The following is an 18,687-nucleotide window of genomic DNA, read 5'->3' on the forward strand; positions in this document are numbered from 1 at the left end:
ACCCTAATTGAGCTTCAATTCAGAAATGACTTCTCTTCCAGAAGCACTTGCTGTCTCACCATAAAAACAGGAGTGTGGCACTGGATCACTGCTCCATCTTAAGATGCCAGGGCTTCCAGTGCTAATGCTATTAATACCAGTCTTTGTAGTCAATGTGCACGTGTGTGAAAGAGTTGTGTCAAAGAAGGCAGCAGAGGGTATATGATACTGACCTGTTCCCACTGAAGTCCCTCCTAATACACTCTTTGGGAGCACTATGATTTACTGAAGAAGATCATTACTGAGGATGAAGCTCTGATACATTCCCCACTACGATCTAGAAAGCATGGCTAACAGCAAGGAAATTTTTAACCTTTCCTCCTTGAAGTATAAGAAACATTCAGCCATGAGGGAGGGGGAGCAGCAAAGCTGATAAACCAGCCACCTAGCACAGACAGCTAGGCACAGCCTACTCTGAGGGCCTCAAGGGAACTGTTAACAATCTGCTGAACAAGGACGTTGTACTTCCGACAGTTCACGACTTGGCAGTTAGCACTGTTGAGTGCACCACGTAGAAGTGGATGAATCAAGCATCAAGTTGACACACCATGGAAAACTGTGAACCCGGAAAAGTAGAAAAGCAAGGCAGGGAACCAAGATGGAGGTATTCTCTTTAGCCTTTGACTTCTCTCCAAGTGCACGCATCCTTACATGATCTACAGAGAAAGACTCTCATCTCTTTAGGCCACGTTCTGCTTTCTACATATTAAGAGATTCTGAGCCCAGAGTCCCACCCTCACCCTTGCCATTATGCACAAAGCAAGAAGCCGCAGAGAAGAGATGTCACACTCCCCCACTCACTCACTCCTCCAAGCTCCAAGACAAAGATTACTTTTGAAATGGCAAAAGCAAGCTTCTCCCAGAAAACACAAACAAGACCCTGTTCTACATAACAACGGTTTGCTGGCCAGAATGAAACCAGACTGTATCAGTACCTGAGCTCTATCCAAACCTAGCACAAGCTGTTAGCTCTTCCTCCGGTTCTTTCTGGCTCCGTACCTGGAGCCGCTTCCTCTGCTCCTGCTACCTGGACTACGGGGCAGTGCAGCACGATGCTGTATTCACAGTATTGAGGCTGATTTCAGAACCAAGAGGAAGATGCAGGAAGCCACAAACCCTACTGCACCCTCCTCTTTGCCTTGACACGCGAGCACTGCCATTTCCAGGGGATCTGGGAGATGCTTCAGAGCCAAGGGCAAGTGTCTGAAGCGACACCTGCAGGGCCGGGCCGGCCCTTCCGCGCCCAGCAGGGCAAGGCCGGAGGAGGCGCGGGGCTGCCGGGCAGCGGAGGAGAAGCCGCCCGGGCTTCAGCGCCGGCGGCAGGGCCCCCGGGGAGGCAGGGGCGGGGCGCGGGGAAAGCAGAGCGGACCGGAGCCTGCAGCCGCCCTCGCGGCCGGGGCAGAGGGGCACAGGCCCCCGGGGGCACGGGCCGCGGCGGCGGGTCCCGCAGACGAGACGGCAGCGTCCCCCTCCGCCCGCGCGTCCCCACCTGGCAGCGTCTCCATGGCCTGCGGCGAAGCGGCTGCGGCTCCGGGTCTAGCCGCACAGTGACGTCAGGCTCTACGGAGTGCGGGGCGGGTCACTCCGCACCTGGCCCCTAGGCATCCCTCCCGGGGGCAGTCGCAAGCCCCGCCCCCTTCACCGCCCCGGGCCAATCAGAGCCCCGCCCATCCGGAGGCCCCGCCTCTTCATGGGAGCGGGCGAATCCTCTGGCTGCTTGTAAATTGTAACTCCACCCCCTCCGTCACGGTAAGGCCCCACCCCCCCAAGCAGCGTTCCGCACGTGGGGGCGGGGAACCGCAGGGCTGTCGGGCCGTCCGAAGCGGATCCTGACTTCCAGCAGCACTAGGCACTGCCCGGGGCGGCGCCCGCCTGCGAGGCTCAGGCACGCGGCGAGGCGGGCGGGCTGCTCCGTTCCTCCGGGCGAGGGGCTCAGGGACGGGGAGCGGCTTCGGAGGAAAAGCTCGAGTCCGCCTGGCAACAGGCTCCAGCGTATGTAAAACGAGGTCGCACCAGATCAGCTCAGGCACCCAAGGGCCTTTCCAGCCCTGGCTGCCCGCCTTCACCTCCTCTCGGTGCCATTTCTCAAGAGACAACGAGGAGACAGACCCTTCCTTCTTCAAGCAATGACAGGATTATGCCCAGGACGCGAGAGGCCACCTGCCCTTGACTCGTGAGAGGCGAGCTGTGCATCGGTGCCACTACAGTGGTGGGCCAGTCTGGCGTCCAGGAACAGGGAGACTGGAGTCACTCTGCCTAGTCTGCCACGGGCTACAGTGAAGAGACCCACCTATGTAATCCCAGAAAAGAAAGCCAGAGGGTCTTCATTAATGTAAAACCATTTTTTATTCTAAATCACTTTCACAACAGTGAAAATTAGTGAATAATAATGGTGTTGCACTATATATGCCATCATAGGCCATGTGCAGCCTGAATACAGGGGAGGGGAAATGGTACAATACAAAAAGCACACCAAGAAAAAGATAGGAACAAAAGCATTAACACTTGCAGACTAGTTTGTTCTTGGATTGCCATAAAAATAAGGGCTCTCCATCCTGTCTTTGCTAGTCTGCACCCCTCCTGCTTCCCAACCACAGCTGGCAAAATAAGCTGAAAATTCTACATTTTAAAATGTAACAGGTAATTAAGTCTGGTTTAATACCTTTTTAAACATGTTACAGTTGGATTTCTGTCATCTTTACAGGATAAAGGCTGTTATCAATTAATCATTGTACCAGACTCAGTCCTGAGCCTCTCTCATAGCACCCAGTTTCTTAGAATAATGGAAGCAGGGAAACAAAGGCCTTTTCCTTGATTAGCAAATCAACATCATCTTTCTGCCAGCAGGTGGTGCTGTCTCTTCAATAAAACAGATCAATGCCTGAAGTTTTCCATGCTGTGGCTAGTTGCTGACATTGCCTTTTGTCTAGAAAGGATCCTAGTTTCCCAAATATATGCTTCAGAAGCCATCAGTGTAGAAAAAATAAAGCTTCTGAAGCTTCTTCCAAGCAACTGCACTGTTCAAACATCACCTGAGTTACTTCCAGTAGAGGCAAACACTACCAGATTATCCTGCACTCAAGTATGACTGGATGAGGTGAAACACTGCAGAAGCCAGCTTTGGAAACTCCTGCTTCCCTAGGTCCATTTAGGGGGGCACAAGCACATTAATCTTTCATCCCCCCCTTTATCATACTGCAGTTGAACCGTTTGTGTCCAGACAAGTAAGTTTTAATGACAAGTGCTGAGACACAACCTGTTCACAAGGTTCATCTGTATACATGAGAACAAGTCTAATTTCTGAAGCACATTTCTGTGTGTTGATTTGTTTCGTTAAATGTTGTAATACATTGTCCAGGATGTTGCAAGATTCACCTTTACAGGAGGTCAGTCTCTGACTTCCACTGATTCAGATCACTAGTAAACATCATTACAAAAAACAAAAACAAAACAACCATAGAAGAAAAGCCTTTTGAAAGTGTCTAATTAGAAAAAAAAAAAAATCAAGAACAGTATTAATTTTGCTAAGGAATCCCTCATATCCCAGGCACTGCGGATTCATCAGCAACACTTTTTAAAGCTGTTTACTCAAAATTCCACAAAGGCTCCAGAGTCTTTCAGACTTGTGTGCACACTTTCCAAAACTTCCTCCCCAAAATACACAAATATCTGTGATCTCATCCTGTAATTCAAATTAGCATCTTTGGTAAATCTACAGTTCTTATACCACAGCCATTTCTTTCTAGGCTTGGAGCAGCTACACAGTCCTAGACAAATGATACTTTACCACCTCTTACCTGCCACGGCACCTGCTAGCAAAGATAAAATTTCATTTCCTCACATAATTTTATGTATTTGACAAGTCTTATGTCAACCCCAAAACACACTTTAAAATCTCCCTTTTGTGCCCTTCCCCCAACAAGTGGATCTCAGATCTGTAAAAAGATTTCATGCAGAGGTACACAATAATGCTGGGAGTCTCAAATTTCGGAGAAGGGGTGAGTGCAGCTCCCATGACAGAATTATAAGTAAACTATTCACAGGTTAAATCAAAGGCAGCTGTGCAAACCCAAGGAAAACAACACTGCTTTATCAATGAGAAACTGCCCTGTGCGAGGCAAATTAGGTGTTTTGTAGTTTAATGACTCCACCCACCCCCACAATGATACAATTTACAAGCATGTGTCCCCAGCAAATTGAGATTTTAAAAATTTTCAGTGTGAATTTATCGTTTCCTGTTATAGTCATTAGAACCAGTCAAATGCCATGGGTTTTTCACAACTCTGGTAAGTAATAGCAGGAACAGAACAGTGGTCTCCAAAGTTGGTTTCATTTTTGGCAGGTGTCCTGCCCAAGAAGTCTCATTAGTGCTGCAAAGGATTTCCCAAAGAAAACTGGATTTTGATATAGAGGTTAAATAATGTCCCGAACTCCAACTGCACCATCTCTTCCCTTGCAGAGGTGCTAAACAAGTGATACTGATAACATTGTAGTCATTTCCTGTCCTTGCCTGCTCACCCCGCCTCAGTGCCAGTGCCTTCCATGTAAACCTCTCCTAGCTGATTGGCACAGGGTTTCAAAGCAGCACTCCTTTCAAAGTGATGCTTAAAGCTAGGCCCATGGTTGTAGCTGGATACCTGTTGTATGAGACGGCTGAGCTGAGACATGTTTTTTAACCGTTATTTAATTCCAATGCTCTGGTGAAAAATGCGAGATTCCTCATTGCACTTGTGGCACCATTGATCCCTGGAACCCGTGATTAGATATGGAACCAGACACCAAGAGGTTTAAAATGGGATGGGGCAGTTTGTAACTGGTTCAGAGGCTCTGCTGACCCTGAATACACAAGATACAGAGCACAGTTATGCAATCAACAGCCAGAACATTATCACCAGTGCCACAAACAGGAAGAGGCGGGAGAGGAACTGTTCATCCACGTACTGAGGAGTCCCTGGAACAGCTGGAAAACAGGAAATAAAACAATTCAGTTCTTTCCTTTTCTTCAGTGTACAGCCCAGGCCACGTATAGCAAATCTCTTCTTTAATGGAGGTTCACAGAACCTACCAGTTGATCATTTAATGCTACCAAGGTTTCCCTGGTGTAAGAAATCTCACACTTGGACTGCCTTTATCTCAGCAGAAGTCTGGAAAGCCAGTGAGCATCAGCTCCACAAATCAAGACTGCGGACAGGCCTTGACATGACCCTACAGAAGTGGAGAGCTCACCGTGTAAGTCTGTTCAGAGTATTATTGTGGACAGCGCTGATGGAAGTTTCAGCCAAGTGTTTCCATTCTATGGAATAGTTTTTCAGCCTGCCCCTCATTTCTTCCCCCCTCACAAGGAGAAATTAGTTTTGAACAAACAAGTGATAACAGACACAAAGCTAAAGCATGTCCTTAATGCCAACAGAATGCGTGAGAAACCTAAGTGAGCTCAACACTCTGTGTGCATCCCAATAAAACCACTTGTCCAAGCCATTTTTATCTGGCCCGAGGCACCGCCACCACTTCGGAGCACAGAGCCACCGCCACAGCGGGGCAGCAGCGAGGCGAGGCAGGCAGGGCCAGCCCACGGGCCCCAGCCGGCAGTGAGGGGAGGGGAGCTGCTTACCCCTCCAGGGCCAGGCTCAGTGAGCCGGGTCCTGCTGCCACTGCCTCAAGGGCTGCGTGGCGCAGTGCTGCCCCAGCCGCGCCTGATTAGACGAGCTGGGGACAGCACATGCAGCTTGTTTTCTGGCTCTGCCCCTTTCCCCAGTCCGTAGCAGGGGAGCTGCAGCATAGCCCATGCCCTGCCCACATGCATGGTGGATGGAGGCATGAGGTAAGTTCCCACGCAGAGCTGGGGGCGCCTTGGGGCTGGGGCATATAGAGGCAAGGGGTGAGTTCCTGCACAGAGCTGGGGGTGCCTTGGGGCCAGGGTGGATGAAGGCAAGAGGTAAGTTCCCACACAGAGCTGGGGATGCCTTGGGGCCAGGCCGGGGCTGCAGAGTGCATGGTTGCCAGAGCCAGGCTGGGCAGGAGGCAGGAAGAGCCCGGCCCAGAGGCTGCATTTTTCCCTCAGACTGGGAAATCCAGGATGGAGAGACACAAGGGGGCACACATGCACACACATGTGCACATACACACATGCATGCATGCTGAAGTGCGTGGCAGTGAGCAGAGCCAGAACAGCTGTCAGGAGCACAGTGCCTTTCTCACCACAGCCAGGGCTGCAGACTGGGGCGCTGGCCAGACTGGGGGCTCTGCATGGGTTCTGTCTGACTCACACCTCTGGCCCTGTCCCCATCCTGACATCTGCAGCTGCATCCTGGCCATGAGTCCCTGACTGGGCAGGGACAGCCAGCTCCAGCCTCACACTCCCCTCTCTGCTTAGGGCAGGATGTGGCCAGGCCAGACTGGGCTCTCCACATGGGGCTGCAATGCTGACTTTGACTTAGCCCAGCAGCGCACAGCCAGGATACAGCAGCAGGTGCCAGAATGGGGCCAGAGCAGGGCAGACAGAGCACATGCAGCATCTCCAGCCTGGCCAGCACCCCAGTCTCCACCCCAGCCCAGCTTCGTTGGTGTCAAAGGTCATGTGACATCACTTCCTGATGTGATACCACTTCCTGTGAGGTCTTTGAATATGGCTTGCCGGCCCACTGGGTGATAAAAAGTTTGTGATCTGGCCCCACATTCTAAAAGGTTGGACACCCCTGCACTATATCATGTCTGCAGACAAAAAGCAGGGTTGGAAAAAAGACTGGCAATCATTTATCCTGAACTAGGATACATCTACACATTCCCTAACTCTAATCACACCCTTATGCAAGTGTATAATACAATATACAACTAATAGGCAACTTCATTTAACTAGGGGCATACATCTTGGCTGTGTTTTCATGAACTCAAGAATCCACTTATGCTTTTTCCATGAAGTAACGTAAGGAAGCAGAACCAGGCAACATAACCTAATAAAGCAGTCAATTTGAGGAAAACCTTGGGTACTAGATTTGTGGCACAAAACAGGCTGACTCCTTTTGATTACAGTGCAGAAATAGGAGTTTCTGGCTAGAGGCTGTTTGGTAATCCCTCAGAATGAGGCTACTATATTAAAGTAACCCAAGTGGTTTTACTCAGTTAAGAGCAGTTACATTAATTCACAATAAAGCTACTTCATGCAGCATACAAGTGATCATCAGGAGAGCACACTGCAAAGCAGTGAAAGAAGCACTCCTGTCCTCTATGCTTCTTTCTGTTATAGGAACACTACAGCAAGGTTTTGGGGGACTCAATTGCTCTCTTTTTTAAACAAAGAACTCTTCTCCTGTCAAAATCTGATTCTCCTTCTCTCTGTTTTAATGTTAGAAATCCATGTCTTAATTTCCTTGGCTTCCTAGAAGGACTCTTAGGAGTATTAAAATTAGGGGTGCACTGATAAAGAATAATCGGCCGTAGGTATTGGGCCAAAGAATAACGAGCCATAATCGCCTGATACCAATCCAATTGTCGATATGCAGCCCGGAAGCTTGAAGAGCACCATCTGGCTGATAAGTTTGTTGCAGGGGAGGGCAGGGGGGGAGGAAAAGGGAGGGCAGATTGAAGCCCACATAGTAAGGGAAGGAGTGGGGATGGAGCAGGGGCTACCCAGCCAGGGCAGGACAGATTTGTGAGCAGCTCCCACCACTGGGCACATGCCCCCTGGTTATGTGTGCAGGGCAACAGCAGGTTGCCACTGCAGGCTGGGGCCAGGAGCAGTGCTAGTCTCTTCCCAGTGGGGCACTGGGCCAGGGCTGCCCTTGGGGTGGGTGGTGGCACTAGGAGGTGGGGGCAGCTACGGATGGCCTATAGCCACCATAAAATTCGCTGCAGCCCCCTGGTAGCCACCACTCCCAATGCCACCACCCACCCTGAGTGCAGCCCTGACTCAGCCCCCCACCAGGAAGAGCCAGACCCGGCCCCAGCCCGCAGCAGCAGCCTGCCCTCACACAGATCAGGAGGCACATGCCCTTCATGCCTCCCCAGGGGTGTGTGCAGCAGTGGGGGCTACCCTATGCTCCCCAGATGAGCCACTCATGGCTCAGTCCCGCACTCTGCCCCACCCCAGCTGGGCAGTGCCTGCCCCTGCCCTAGCCCCACTTTTTTCCTCATCATGGGGCCCTCGATCTCCTCCCTACCCTGCCCCTTCCCCCAGACTTACCAGCTGGACACTGGTCTCCAAGCTGCGGGGCTGCGCTCCCAGCCATATGCTGTGGCTGTGCCCATGCACGCAACATTCATCAGCCACATCACCCAAAAAAGCCGATTGCCGATAATGTCAATTTGCCTTTTATCAGTGCACCTCTAATTAGAATTAAAGTTCTCACTGAAGGGACTTTCCTCCTTGCTCAAGGGAAAGAAACCTGTATTGTACCTATCCCCTCTCTGACTGTATAAACCTCCAAAGGGTCCTTCAGCAAAATACAGTTCAGCAAGATGTCTCTAATATAAAATCCCTAGAAAAACACCTTTTAAAAACAAAAGGCTATGTTTTCCTAACCTAAGCATTATAATGGAACAGAAAAAGGCACAAAGAATGTTCTCTCTTTGTGATTCATTCTTTCAATGATAGCAAGCTAAGGCTACATGTTCAAAACAGCATTTTCCTATAACGTTCTATAACACTAGCTGATTCTTCAGCATGGAGAGCTTGTTATTTTAATAGGTTCTGTGTTTAAAAGTTACCAAATAATCTGTAAATGTTTATTATTCTGTGGATTTTTCCAGAAGATGGAATGCACAGTACCTGGAGGAGGCCGTCCATCATTTATGTTGAAAGCTGTGGCAAATATACCAAAGGGAAATGCCCCAATTCCAAATGACATCTGGAAGCCACCATCCCCAAACCCAAAGCCTTGAAATCCCTGCAGAAAAGGAAAAGTTAAAAAAAAAAATCCATTAACTGTCATTTAAACTCCTGAGTCAGAATAAGCTGTACAATCCACGATAAGTATTTTCCGGCTTTGGGCTTTCGTATGCTAAATGAGAAGTAAACTACTGGACAGTTTATCATTTGTGCCTATGTTGTCAAACAGCTCCCTGGGCTCCCTTCTCTTCAGGAAAAGCATCACACAGTAACAAACTACAGCATAATAACACAACAGCTTGGGAGAATGATAGGAAGTGCAGCTTATTTTTGAGGCTGCAGATGACCCAATGCTAATTATTTTTCCAACTCGCAACTTAAAAAACGATGACAATGTCATCGTTTATGTCACTGGATATCACTGTTGGGTTTTTAAAGCTTTAATTCTGAGTTGATTTTCTATATCTATGTATCTGAAACAAAGACAATATGGAAATATAACTCAATACTATTTGATCCCAGTATCTGTGTACTCTCAGTTCAATAATATTCAGTATACGCATATAGAACCATAGGCAGACACAGAGCTTTACAGCCAATATCCTCAGTCCCTACACTAAGAAGCTAGTTGCATGTAACTTAATGTGATGCAGGAAGCCGGAACAGTAAAGGAGGAGGAGGAAGGTAAGAGCTATAATGCAACATTACTGATTTGACCACACAGAGTAAGAGAAAAACTGCAGGGTGCGGCCAAGTAGAAAAATTAAACTTGGGAATCAAGAAACATCCCAGTCCTTGAAGTGATGCTCTGCTTAGGATCAAACACACAAAATATTAGCAAGATTACCACAGTAAGTAATAACTGCATGAGAACTTGGTCATCCTGCTCCTGAACTTCACTACTCTACCACATTAAATTTTTTGTCTTAGAATTAGCTGAATGGTATAACATCTGGACAATAGTCTAGTTTTTCACCCTCCAGCTAGGAGACATTATGGAACAGAACTGATCCCATCGATATAACTTTTAGGCCCAGACTCATTCCTTAATTTGCTGAGTACAGAGTCACTTTACTTTGTTCTCAAGTGCCTTGCCATTATGTTCCTACAAAAGAAGGCTGCAGCAGTTCCCCTTGCATGGCAGTCCCTGAAACCAGGAAGGCAGGTCCACTGCTGCAGTGCCTTTAATGCCAGATTCCACTAACTAGTGGCAGCACCTGCTAAAAGGTTCAACCAAGACACAGCAGCTGATTTAATAAGAACATAATTCTCCAGAGAGCGAGAACAACTGAGCTGCCATCTATTCAATGCAGAAATGTTCCTTAATCATACCCAGCAGGGTTGTTTGTTTGAAGCAATGAGGTACATGAGTGCTCTCTGAGGGTTCCAACCTGAATTACATGGAACTATGCAATTGTTTCATCAGGTCACGCTCACCTCACCTCTCACTGTGCTAGGAAACATTGTGGCCTATCCTGGTAGCTGCTCCCACATGTCTGTTTACCATACAACGAATATAAATAGTAGGCTGTGTATTTACATGCCTGGGCCCACTGCATTCCACACCAAACCAGCACCTATCTGACATATCCACATCTGGGATGTGTACACATGCACGTACAAGGATACTTTATAAAAAGGATTCTGAAGACGTGGAAACCACTGCAGCATGGTACGTACACTCCATGCATGGGTGTACATTTTCAAGACAGGTCTCATTTGGCAAGACAGGAGATTTTTAAGGCTACTTTGTAAAACAAGGCAATATGTATTTTGCCTACAGAGCATAATCTCACGGTAAAGAACAGCATTTTCAGCAATGCTACACTCTGCAGTTGAACTGTGAAGTGTGATTGAAGTTAGCTTCTGTTTCAGAACATGGGGCTGAAGCCCCAGCCCTTGGGCAAGATCCAGCCCACAGGACTACCCACAAGTCCAGAAAATTGGTGGCACAGCAGTGGTGGCAAGTAATACTTCAACCACTGCCCTGCCGCAAAATTCCCAAGCCCTGTACAACAGGATCAAGCCATACTTGGGTCAGCACTACACACTGGATCAGGCCCATGCACCAACCTAGTACTACTCTCCCACCTGGTGGGGCCAACATGTTGGCCACCATTGCTCTAGAACACTGAGGAACAGATGCAACCATACCATAATGTTGGGCACCAAGAGACCTACAATGGCCAACATAGAGGACAAACTGGGATCTGTACAGCAGCTTTTAAATGTACAACACCCTGACCCCCTCCACTTCAAGTCCTTCCATTTCAGCTTATGTTTCACCTACCCCTCTGTTCTCTGGTTCAGGTCTCTGTCCCTGGGGTCGTGGTGGAGTTTTCTCTCTAGAGAAGACAGATTCAGGTAAGTACAATGAAATCTGGTGTAACATTTGCTTTCGTAGGACAGAACAAATACTGTCCTACCTTTCACAGATATTCAGGGACCACTGCATTGCTGCAGCACGGCTATGGGCAGACACTTACAAGTAGGAGCCAGCAAGCTCACCAATTACCTAGATCTCCAGCACCACATCTATAAACAAAGAATCTGTATTTCTGTATAGCAACTCCTTTTTAAAACTTCACAAAAAGAGACTTTGAGAATGGTGGTAAGGCCCATTATTGTGCCAACTGGATGCTCTAGTCAGATAATTTTCTGCATAATATATCACCTTGGCCACTAAATAGTGTTCAATTTAAATTAAAATAGGATTGCCACAGCTAAACAGGAAACAAGGTTGGGAATCCAGGACCTAAGAGGTCCAGCACATATCCAGCAGCTGCCACCTCCATCTCAGCTTTGAACATATCCTATCTGACATGTCATACATACGATAATTTGACGGTGTTTCACTTTCACACTTATGGTTTCCACAAAGGAAAGACTGAATTTAAGTATCTTACCTTGGATCCTGTTGTCCCGTACTTCCCCTGCCATACAAGGGAATAACTTTATCTCGACTGATTCCTGCTTTACAAACTGGACACACCTGCCTATTTGGCCTGGTTTCTAACCACTGAAAAAGAAAAAATTAACAGGCATCAGGAGAACAACGAAATAGTAACAATGTACAAGAGTTTCTAACAGAGGCACACAGTAAGGTAGTTCACACAAGAGTCAGCTAAAGAGAATTCCACAATTAATTCAGAAAGCCAAATGCCAGACTGTCTACTACTTAGAAGCACCAAAGCAACCGAGCTGTGAAGAACACTTGCTTTAGTTTAGTGTATTGCAGTGTTTTGATGCATCTGCTGAAATTCACAGTCCTACATACACTGGAGAAAGCATTGATACATATACTATAGGAATAACCCTGACATGGCTCAGGACTGGCCTGAAAATCTGATAGGTCTGGTCTTCGCTCTTGTTTCTGTGATTCTATAAAATTAAAGCAAGGGTGTGACAGTACATGTGAGAGCAGAAGTGCCTCCAGCCTTTATCCACACACTTCCCTGGCCCTCCCTTCCACACACAGGTCTCTCACACAAACTCGCCTGGCAGAACTAAGATGTTCAAGTGATTACAACACTGAAAGAAGGTCTTTTTAATCTAAAACCTTCCTCTAGAAGAGCAGAATATGAATTATTTCAGGTGAAGATTTACAAGCACAATCAAGTTGCCCTGAAAAGAAGGAAGTATGTTCAGGAAGAGAAGGGGGTATTGCAGCTTCTGACAAAATACCCTGAGGGATTTATTGTGTAAGAGGAGCTGATGAAAGACAAGGTAAAGGGAAACCGGTCTTACCTGGTGTAAACAAGGCCAACTGTTGGCATTCCCAAGATGATTGGTCACAGGGTAGAAAGGGAGAGAGGAAAAAAAATGCATTCAATAACTAACACCTAGATTTGGCAAATGTACAAACTATACCAAGGATCATAGAGCACAGAGACAACAGAAAGCTGGAATCCAGCAGTGACAGTTCCATAGCCTTGCATTAGGATAACTTTTATAAGCGTAATCAAAATCTGATGATCTCTGGTCCACCCAAATTACAAAGTTTGACACTAAGTTGCCATGATGTAATTTCTACTTATTCATAATGTCATCATCCAAGAGTCCTGCAGCCTTACACACTAGTACAGAAGGCATATGCAGGAACTTGAATTCATCTTCTTAGGGTTCCTGCACAGATTCTCCTCTTCAATCTCATGACAATGTATCCCAAGTAAAGGTTGCCAATTATATGATGTTTACAAGTCAGAGATAGGGCATTTGAGTAAAATAATGGGGCCAGAGGGTAGGAATGGGGAGAAATCTACATTATAATACAGCATACTAGTTGCATGCTGTTAATTCCAAATGTGTGCACTTCTCCCTAATAGGAGTCTTCACTTAAATCTAAGTTCTTGTGCCAACCTTAAAAGAAAGAGTCAAAGCCAAACAAAATAGGCCATAAGATAAGATGGCCAATCAAGACGCAATCAGCTGCTCTAAACAGCAGTCTCTATACAATGTTTTTGCCAGATCTAGCAGACAAGGGAAACCTGTGATGACCATGGAATCTGCCTGGGAGTTTAAAATTCAGAGTACAGAATTCCAGACAGAATCAAGGACAAGATGCAAAATAGATCCAAGTATATGTATATTAGGGAAAAAATATAGCCTCAACCAGCATGTCTATGCCAGACTACAAAACAGGAATGAGAATAATACAATTTAGAAAAGCATATCAATCAGGGCTGAACAATTCCATTTTGACATGATAATCTCCAGGGATAGCACAAAACAAAACATAAGGAGATTATCACCGAGTTAAAATAACAGCATATTTAAAACAAAAATATATCTGAGGACTGAATGGCAAAGTAGCAAGTTCCTGTTGATGACACAATTCAAAGTTGTAATCTCATTCACATTACGATGCCAATGCAAGATTCTCATTTCATGTTTGGTCTTGCTATATGTTAGACTTCTGGATGATTAAAAATTAGTTTACTCTCGTCTAGTCTTACAGGAGCTGAATACTTACCAGAAGAGGTGTCCACACAGGCTAATAACTGCATCCTTGGCAGTGTCTAAACAGATGTTACATTCAAAAGTGCTGTCCTGGTTAGTATTGTCCCCAGCACCATTACTACTGCTGCTGCCACTCGTGCCTCCAGTACTGGAGTTCTCAGTGGATGTGGAAGCTGTGGGCCCTTTACTTGCCATTCTCAGGAATTAACCAGATCCAAAGTCAAGAAAATCTTCCAACTGGAATCCTACCAGAGGACAGAAAGAAAGAAAAGTTCCATTTGTATCATGCTGTCTCATTCTTGTCCTGTTCCAAACTGGAAGGAAGAAAAAATATTAAGGTGACTTCCCACAGAACTATACAGATCCTAAGGTTGATCCCCTCAATGGGGTCTTTTTTTAGAAGTGACTTGGCCTGGAATGTCTGTGGTACATTGGCTGCTGATGTGACCTATATTTCAAAGTCCTGGATGCACTGACTGATGAGACCCTATGGTGAAAATCAAAACAGATCTCCTGCACCCACTTTCTAGAAAACACCATATAATGATAGTGGCACAACAAATACATTTCAAGAACTTCAGAAATTTTGAGAACTTTCCAAAACTTTAAAGTGAGACACAATTGTCTGAGTTATGGCCTGCAAAAAATGATTTAATAAAGAAACAGGTCAGGAAAGCAAGTTACCATTTTTTCTACCATTCAGTGAAGTTTACAAGAAAAATTAACTAAGAAACCTCAGCTTGAATCAACTGGTCACTCATTAAAACAAAGAAATGTTGAGTTCAGAGCTGCCCATTAGCTCAAATCACCAGGAATATGGAAACAGAAGGTGGCTGGAGCAGTGAACCTCTCATTGCTTCCATGGCAGGAGGTGGGAGTGATCACGGAACATTTCTAGCAGTTATGGCACTAAGGACTAAACTTCCTGGGAAAGCAGTTCACAAGTTTCCAGCTGATGTTAATAAGCCATGTCTTTCTACTCGGAAGCCATCATTCTCTTATTTCCTTTTACTAAAACGGTAACAAGGAACCTAAACTTTATTTAAAAATCATGGAAAATCCAAATCACCTAGAAAGTCCTATGACCCTATGTGTATGAAGCATTTACATTTCAGGATAGAAAAGACATACAATCTTTGCTGTGTCAGAAAAATACTGAAAGTCCAGCTTGGTTTTTTAATCCAAAGCACCAAGAACAGTTGCTATGCTAACTGAATCTGCTATAACTAATCAAGACAGAAAAATGTAAATCTTAGTCCACTGCACCATCCATGAGAAAATATAAAACTCTGATCCCACATTGCTGAACATGCTCTAACTGCCTCGATAAACATGCGCAAAGAAAGAAGAGCTGACTATCCAAATCTCTCACAAGTGAACAGCACTGAAGCACTCAGGCATTCAGAATCTTTCATGAACTACTGACTTTGCAAAACTTACCCCGGGAAAACTAAAGACCACCTTGGCTTCCTGCCCTTGTAGCAAAGCTGAAGCAGAACCACAAAGCTGCAGAACAAGACCACAGTCTCCCTACCTGCTATCACAAACAGATCTTTTCATACAATAACAATCCCACTGCTAGACCAAGGAACATCATGCTTAAGACCAACGAAAGTATTGCATCAATGACACCAGAAGACAGCAAGTGAGGAAAGAGATTTATTTCTACAGATCTTTTTCACTCAGTTACATCATTTTCCATTGTGTCCCAGAAGAGCCGTTCAGTGTTCACAGCTTCAGTGCCTTAACGGACACTGCCTCTCAGCACTGCTGACTCTTAGTATTTCTCAGACCAGTTTTGTTTAATCTCATCAGCAAAGCAGCTTGCTGTGCATATATAAAATAAAAAGTACACTTGAGCTTAAGATAGATGGAAACGCAACCAACATCCAAACAACAAATTAAAGACAGTTTTCAGCATTCTCACGCATCCTTTTATCAGAATATTTTGCACAATTAAATATTAACTCTCTCAGCAAGATACACTAAATGACTAACTATAAATTAATGTTACAGGACAAAAATATCACTTCCAGATGTATGCACTGTTAGTGAGACTAAAAAAAATTAACAGTGAATAAAATTAACATGGGTCACAACACAGCAAAAACCAACAATAACAATTCTTTACGTAGGCATTTGACATGCCACTTATCTTGGGAGTATCCCAAGTAAAACAGATAAAACAGACCAAGATAGTAAAGACAGAAAAGCAAAAACAAGACATACCTATGTAACCCTTAAGGCAGCCTGGAAAAACAGATTACATTTATAGAGTTCAATACCAAAGCAAAGGCAGTCTCGCTGCTGGATGCTGAAACCTAGATATGTATAAATACCCCACTGTCTAAATAACTAGTCTCCATAGACAGTAACCTCAGATAAATCCTTGAATCCTTAATATCCAATGACTAGAAAAAAAATCACAAATCAAAGCACTATGACGAATGAAGCAGAAGCCAATAGGACTAGATATAATTGAATGAAAAAGTCAATCACTGAAGATGAAAGACAATAGTGAAAGTCCTATGTAATAACTAGAATAAAAAAAATATGAACTAAACCAATCAGGTTTACAGTTTATACAGAATTGTCTTGCAATTTCACTTAATATTCTAGAGGAAGAGTTTGGAGAATTTCAAGATCCAAGAACTTCATTTTCAGATAAGGATCTCCCTCTTGGCTTTCATCCTTTTCATAAAGCAAATTTAGTTATATAAGATAAAGTAAATTTAAAAAACGGTATGCATAGTTCCAGTCCTTGCCAGCATCTACTGTCACCTTGTATGAGCCCTAAATTGAACTATATCAGTTTCTCTTCATTTCTTCTCCTCATGCTTCTCTTAGGCCTTCCTGATCCAAAATCTGAACCCTCTTCAGGTTTCACCTAACTACCTTCCTTTGGCTTGGATGAGTGCATAGCAATTAATCAGTTTAAAATTAACAAAACCAAGCATGCTTATGATTCTACATGACAAAAAACAAGCATGCTTATGATTCTACACTTTGCAAGTCAGACTCTTTCCCACATTTGTCTGTTGTCTGTCACTGGGACATACAGTATATTTAATCTAACCTAGTTTGTAATAGACTCTTCTACATTTCAAATGCACGTAAGACCCGATATGATAGCCAGAGCATAGAAAGCACATAACAACTTGATTCCTATGGCTTCGATCTGCAAGACCTCCCAATCCAAGGATGGAAAGAGATTTTGTTCAAACAAGTTCTAAGACAGTTGCAACTTAACCACTTCAGCCTGCACGATGAAAACTTCAAGCAGACAGCAGACAGGTCCATTCTGTGTCTGATTCAGGGTTCAAATGAAAGAAATAGATTAAGCACACCAGATGCACCCCCAGATACACCCCACACCAGATCACTTCCGGGTTTTAGCAAACAAAAAGTTGTGAAGAAGAGTGGAGCGTATGGAATTGCTAGTGCAAGTTTGCCAAGTCCACTGTTTAGACCTACTCTTCAAATCTCACCTCATATCAGGAGCATTAAAGAAACCAAAAAAAAAAAAAGTATTAGTTATGACTTCATGGAAAACATTTTCACAGGATTTCCATTTTTTTTTCTTATGTTTTATCATCCAGACATTTCCATGGAAACAAGATTTTTGTTTCTCAGGTACCCACCTATTCCTTTTGTTTATCCCCTAATTTGAAGTCACAATCCTCTGTGCCGTGGAAATGACTGAGTCCCTTAAAGATTCCTACTTCACATGGGAAATCATCTGCTCCTGTTCCTGCTGTTTAACTGCTAAGAAACAAAAAGACCTGTTTCCAAGCAGGCATCCTTAAATAATGGGAAGGGGAAACAAAACAGAGGATGTATATGAATGGTTACAACATGCATCCCTTTAGGTTATGCAGACTTTTCTGGAGCCAGTCTGACTGAACAAGAGCAGCACTGGAGGGGAAGCAGGACCTTTGCGAAGCAGCCCGTTGGCACCTGAAGTTCTACGCCAGTTGAGAGCAACAGATGGTCTAAGACTGAGAAAGAAATAATAACATGGGATATTGTTGAGTATTACCTGAGCCCTGCCAATCAGCAAATGGTAGGAGGCAACACCACCAAATTATACAGGAAATATATTCTAAAGATGCAGGGCAACAAATATTACACCAAAGAGATCCTGGCATAATGAAACTATCATTAAAAGCACCGGAGCATTTGAACTCAATAGGAATCAAAACTTACAAGTTTGCCCAAGGTACATATATAAAGGCCGCTGAAAAAATGAGGAGGAACACTGCAGAAAAGAACATCATTTCTAATTTAGAGCATGCAAAAACTTTGATGGAAAGAGCAGATGAAAAATAATTCAGCATGTGAGAAAGTGAGGATAAAACCACTTAAATTATAAATGATATTTTCAAGATACATAATTTATAGCAGTATCAGAACATTATTTTTTTCAAAAGCATTAAATATAAATGCTTTCCAACTGGGATGTATGTCACTGACTAGATGCCAACACAACATATTTTATACTAGAGCTGTCAAACAATTAACAAATTTGATTGCGATTAGTTGCACGATTAAAAAAAAACTAGTCACAATTAATCGTGATTTTAATCGCACAGCTAAAAACTAAAATGATGTGCAAAAAAACTCAAAATTATGCAAAAGTATGCAGGACTTTGTATGGTTAGGGCTGCATGTGGAGTAAGGTGTGGGGGGCTGTGGGTGTGTGTGTGAGGCTTGGAGCCTGAGGGGGAATCCCTGCATGCCTTGGCAGGATGCAGGGTACTGTGGGGCAGGAGTGAGGGGCAGCAGTAGGGCTGGGAGGGCTATGGCTTGGGAGTGAGGGGGTAGATGCAAAGACACATGCACAGCGCCCAGAGGCTGTGTGTGGA

At 44.8% G+C, this 18,687-nt stretch overlaps 2 protein-coding genes across 2 annotated transcripts in view; both read right to left on the reverse strand.

The window, feature by feature from the left end:
- The window catches only part of LIMK2 (LIM domain kinase 2), a 34,921-nt gene extending 33,291 nt beyond the window's left edge, over positions 1 to 1,630 (reverse strand). Inside the window, exon 1 of the mRNA XM_019539198.1 lies at positions 1,529 to 1,630. Coding sequence (XP_019394743.1) covers positions 1,529 to 1,544 — 16 coding nt within the window. The 5' untranslated portion in view covers positions 1,545 to 1,630. The remainder of the gene's footprint in view (positions 1 to 1,528) is intronic.
- Positions 1,631 to 2,366: 736 nt separating this feature from the next.
- The window catches only part of RNF185 (ring finger protein 185), a 21,560-nt gene continuing 5,239 nt past the window's right edge, over positions 2,367 to 18,687 (reverse strand). The window contains exons 2-7 of the mRNA XM_019539201.1: positions 13,836 to 14,067; positions 12,611 to 12,629; positions 11,770 to 11,882; positions 11,154 to 11,208; positions 8,804 to 8,921; positions 2,367 to 4,999 (exon numbers count right to left, since the gene is read on the reverse strand). Of these exons, the coding sequence (XP_019394746.1) occupies positions 4,902 to 4,999; positions 8,804 to 8,921; positions 11,154 to 11,208; positions 11,770 to 11,882; positions 12,611 to 12,629; positions 13,836 to 14,017 (585 nt within the window). The 5' untranslated portion in view covers positions 14,018 to 14,067 and the 3' untranslated portion in view covers positions 2,367 to 4,901. The remainder of the gene's footprint in view (positions 5,000 to 8,803; positions 8,922 to 11,153; positions 11,209 to 11,769; positions 11,883 to 12,610; positions 12,630 to 13,835; positions 14,068 to 18,687) is intronic.

Source organism: Crocodylus porosus, unplaced genomic scaffold, assembly GCF_001723895.1.
Source record: "Crocodylus porosus isolate Cpor-Errol unplaced genomic scaffold, CroPor_comp1, whole genome shotgun sequence".
NCBI classification, from domain to species: Eukaryota; Metazoa; Chordata; order Crocodylia; family Crocodylidae; genus Crocodylus; species Crocodylus porosus.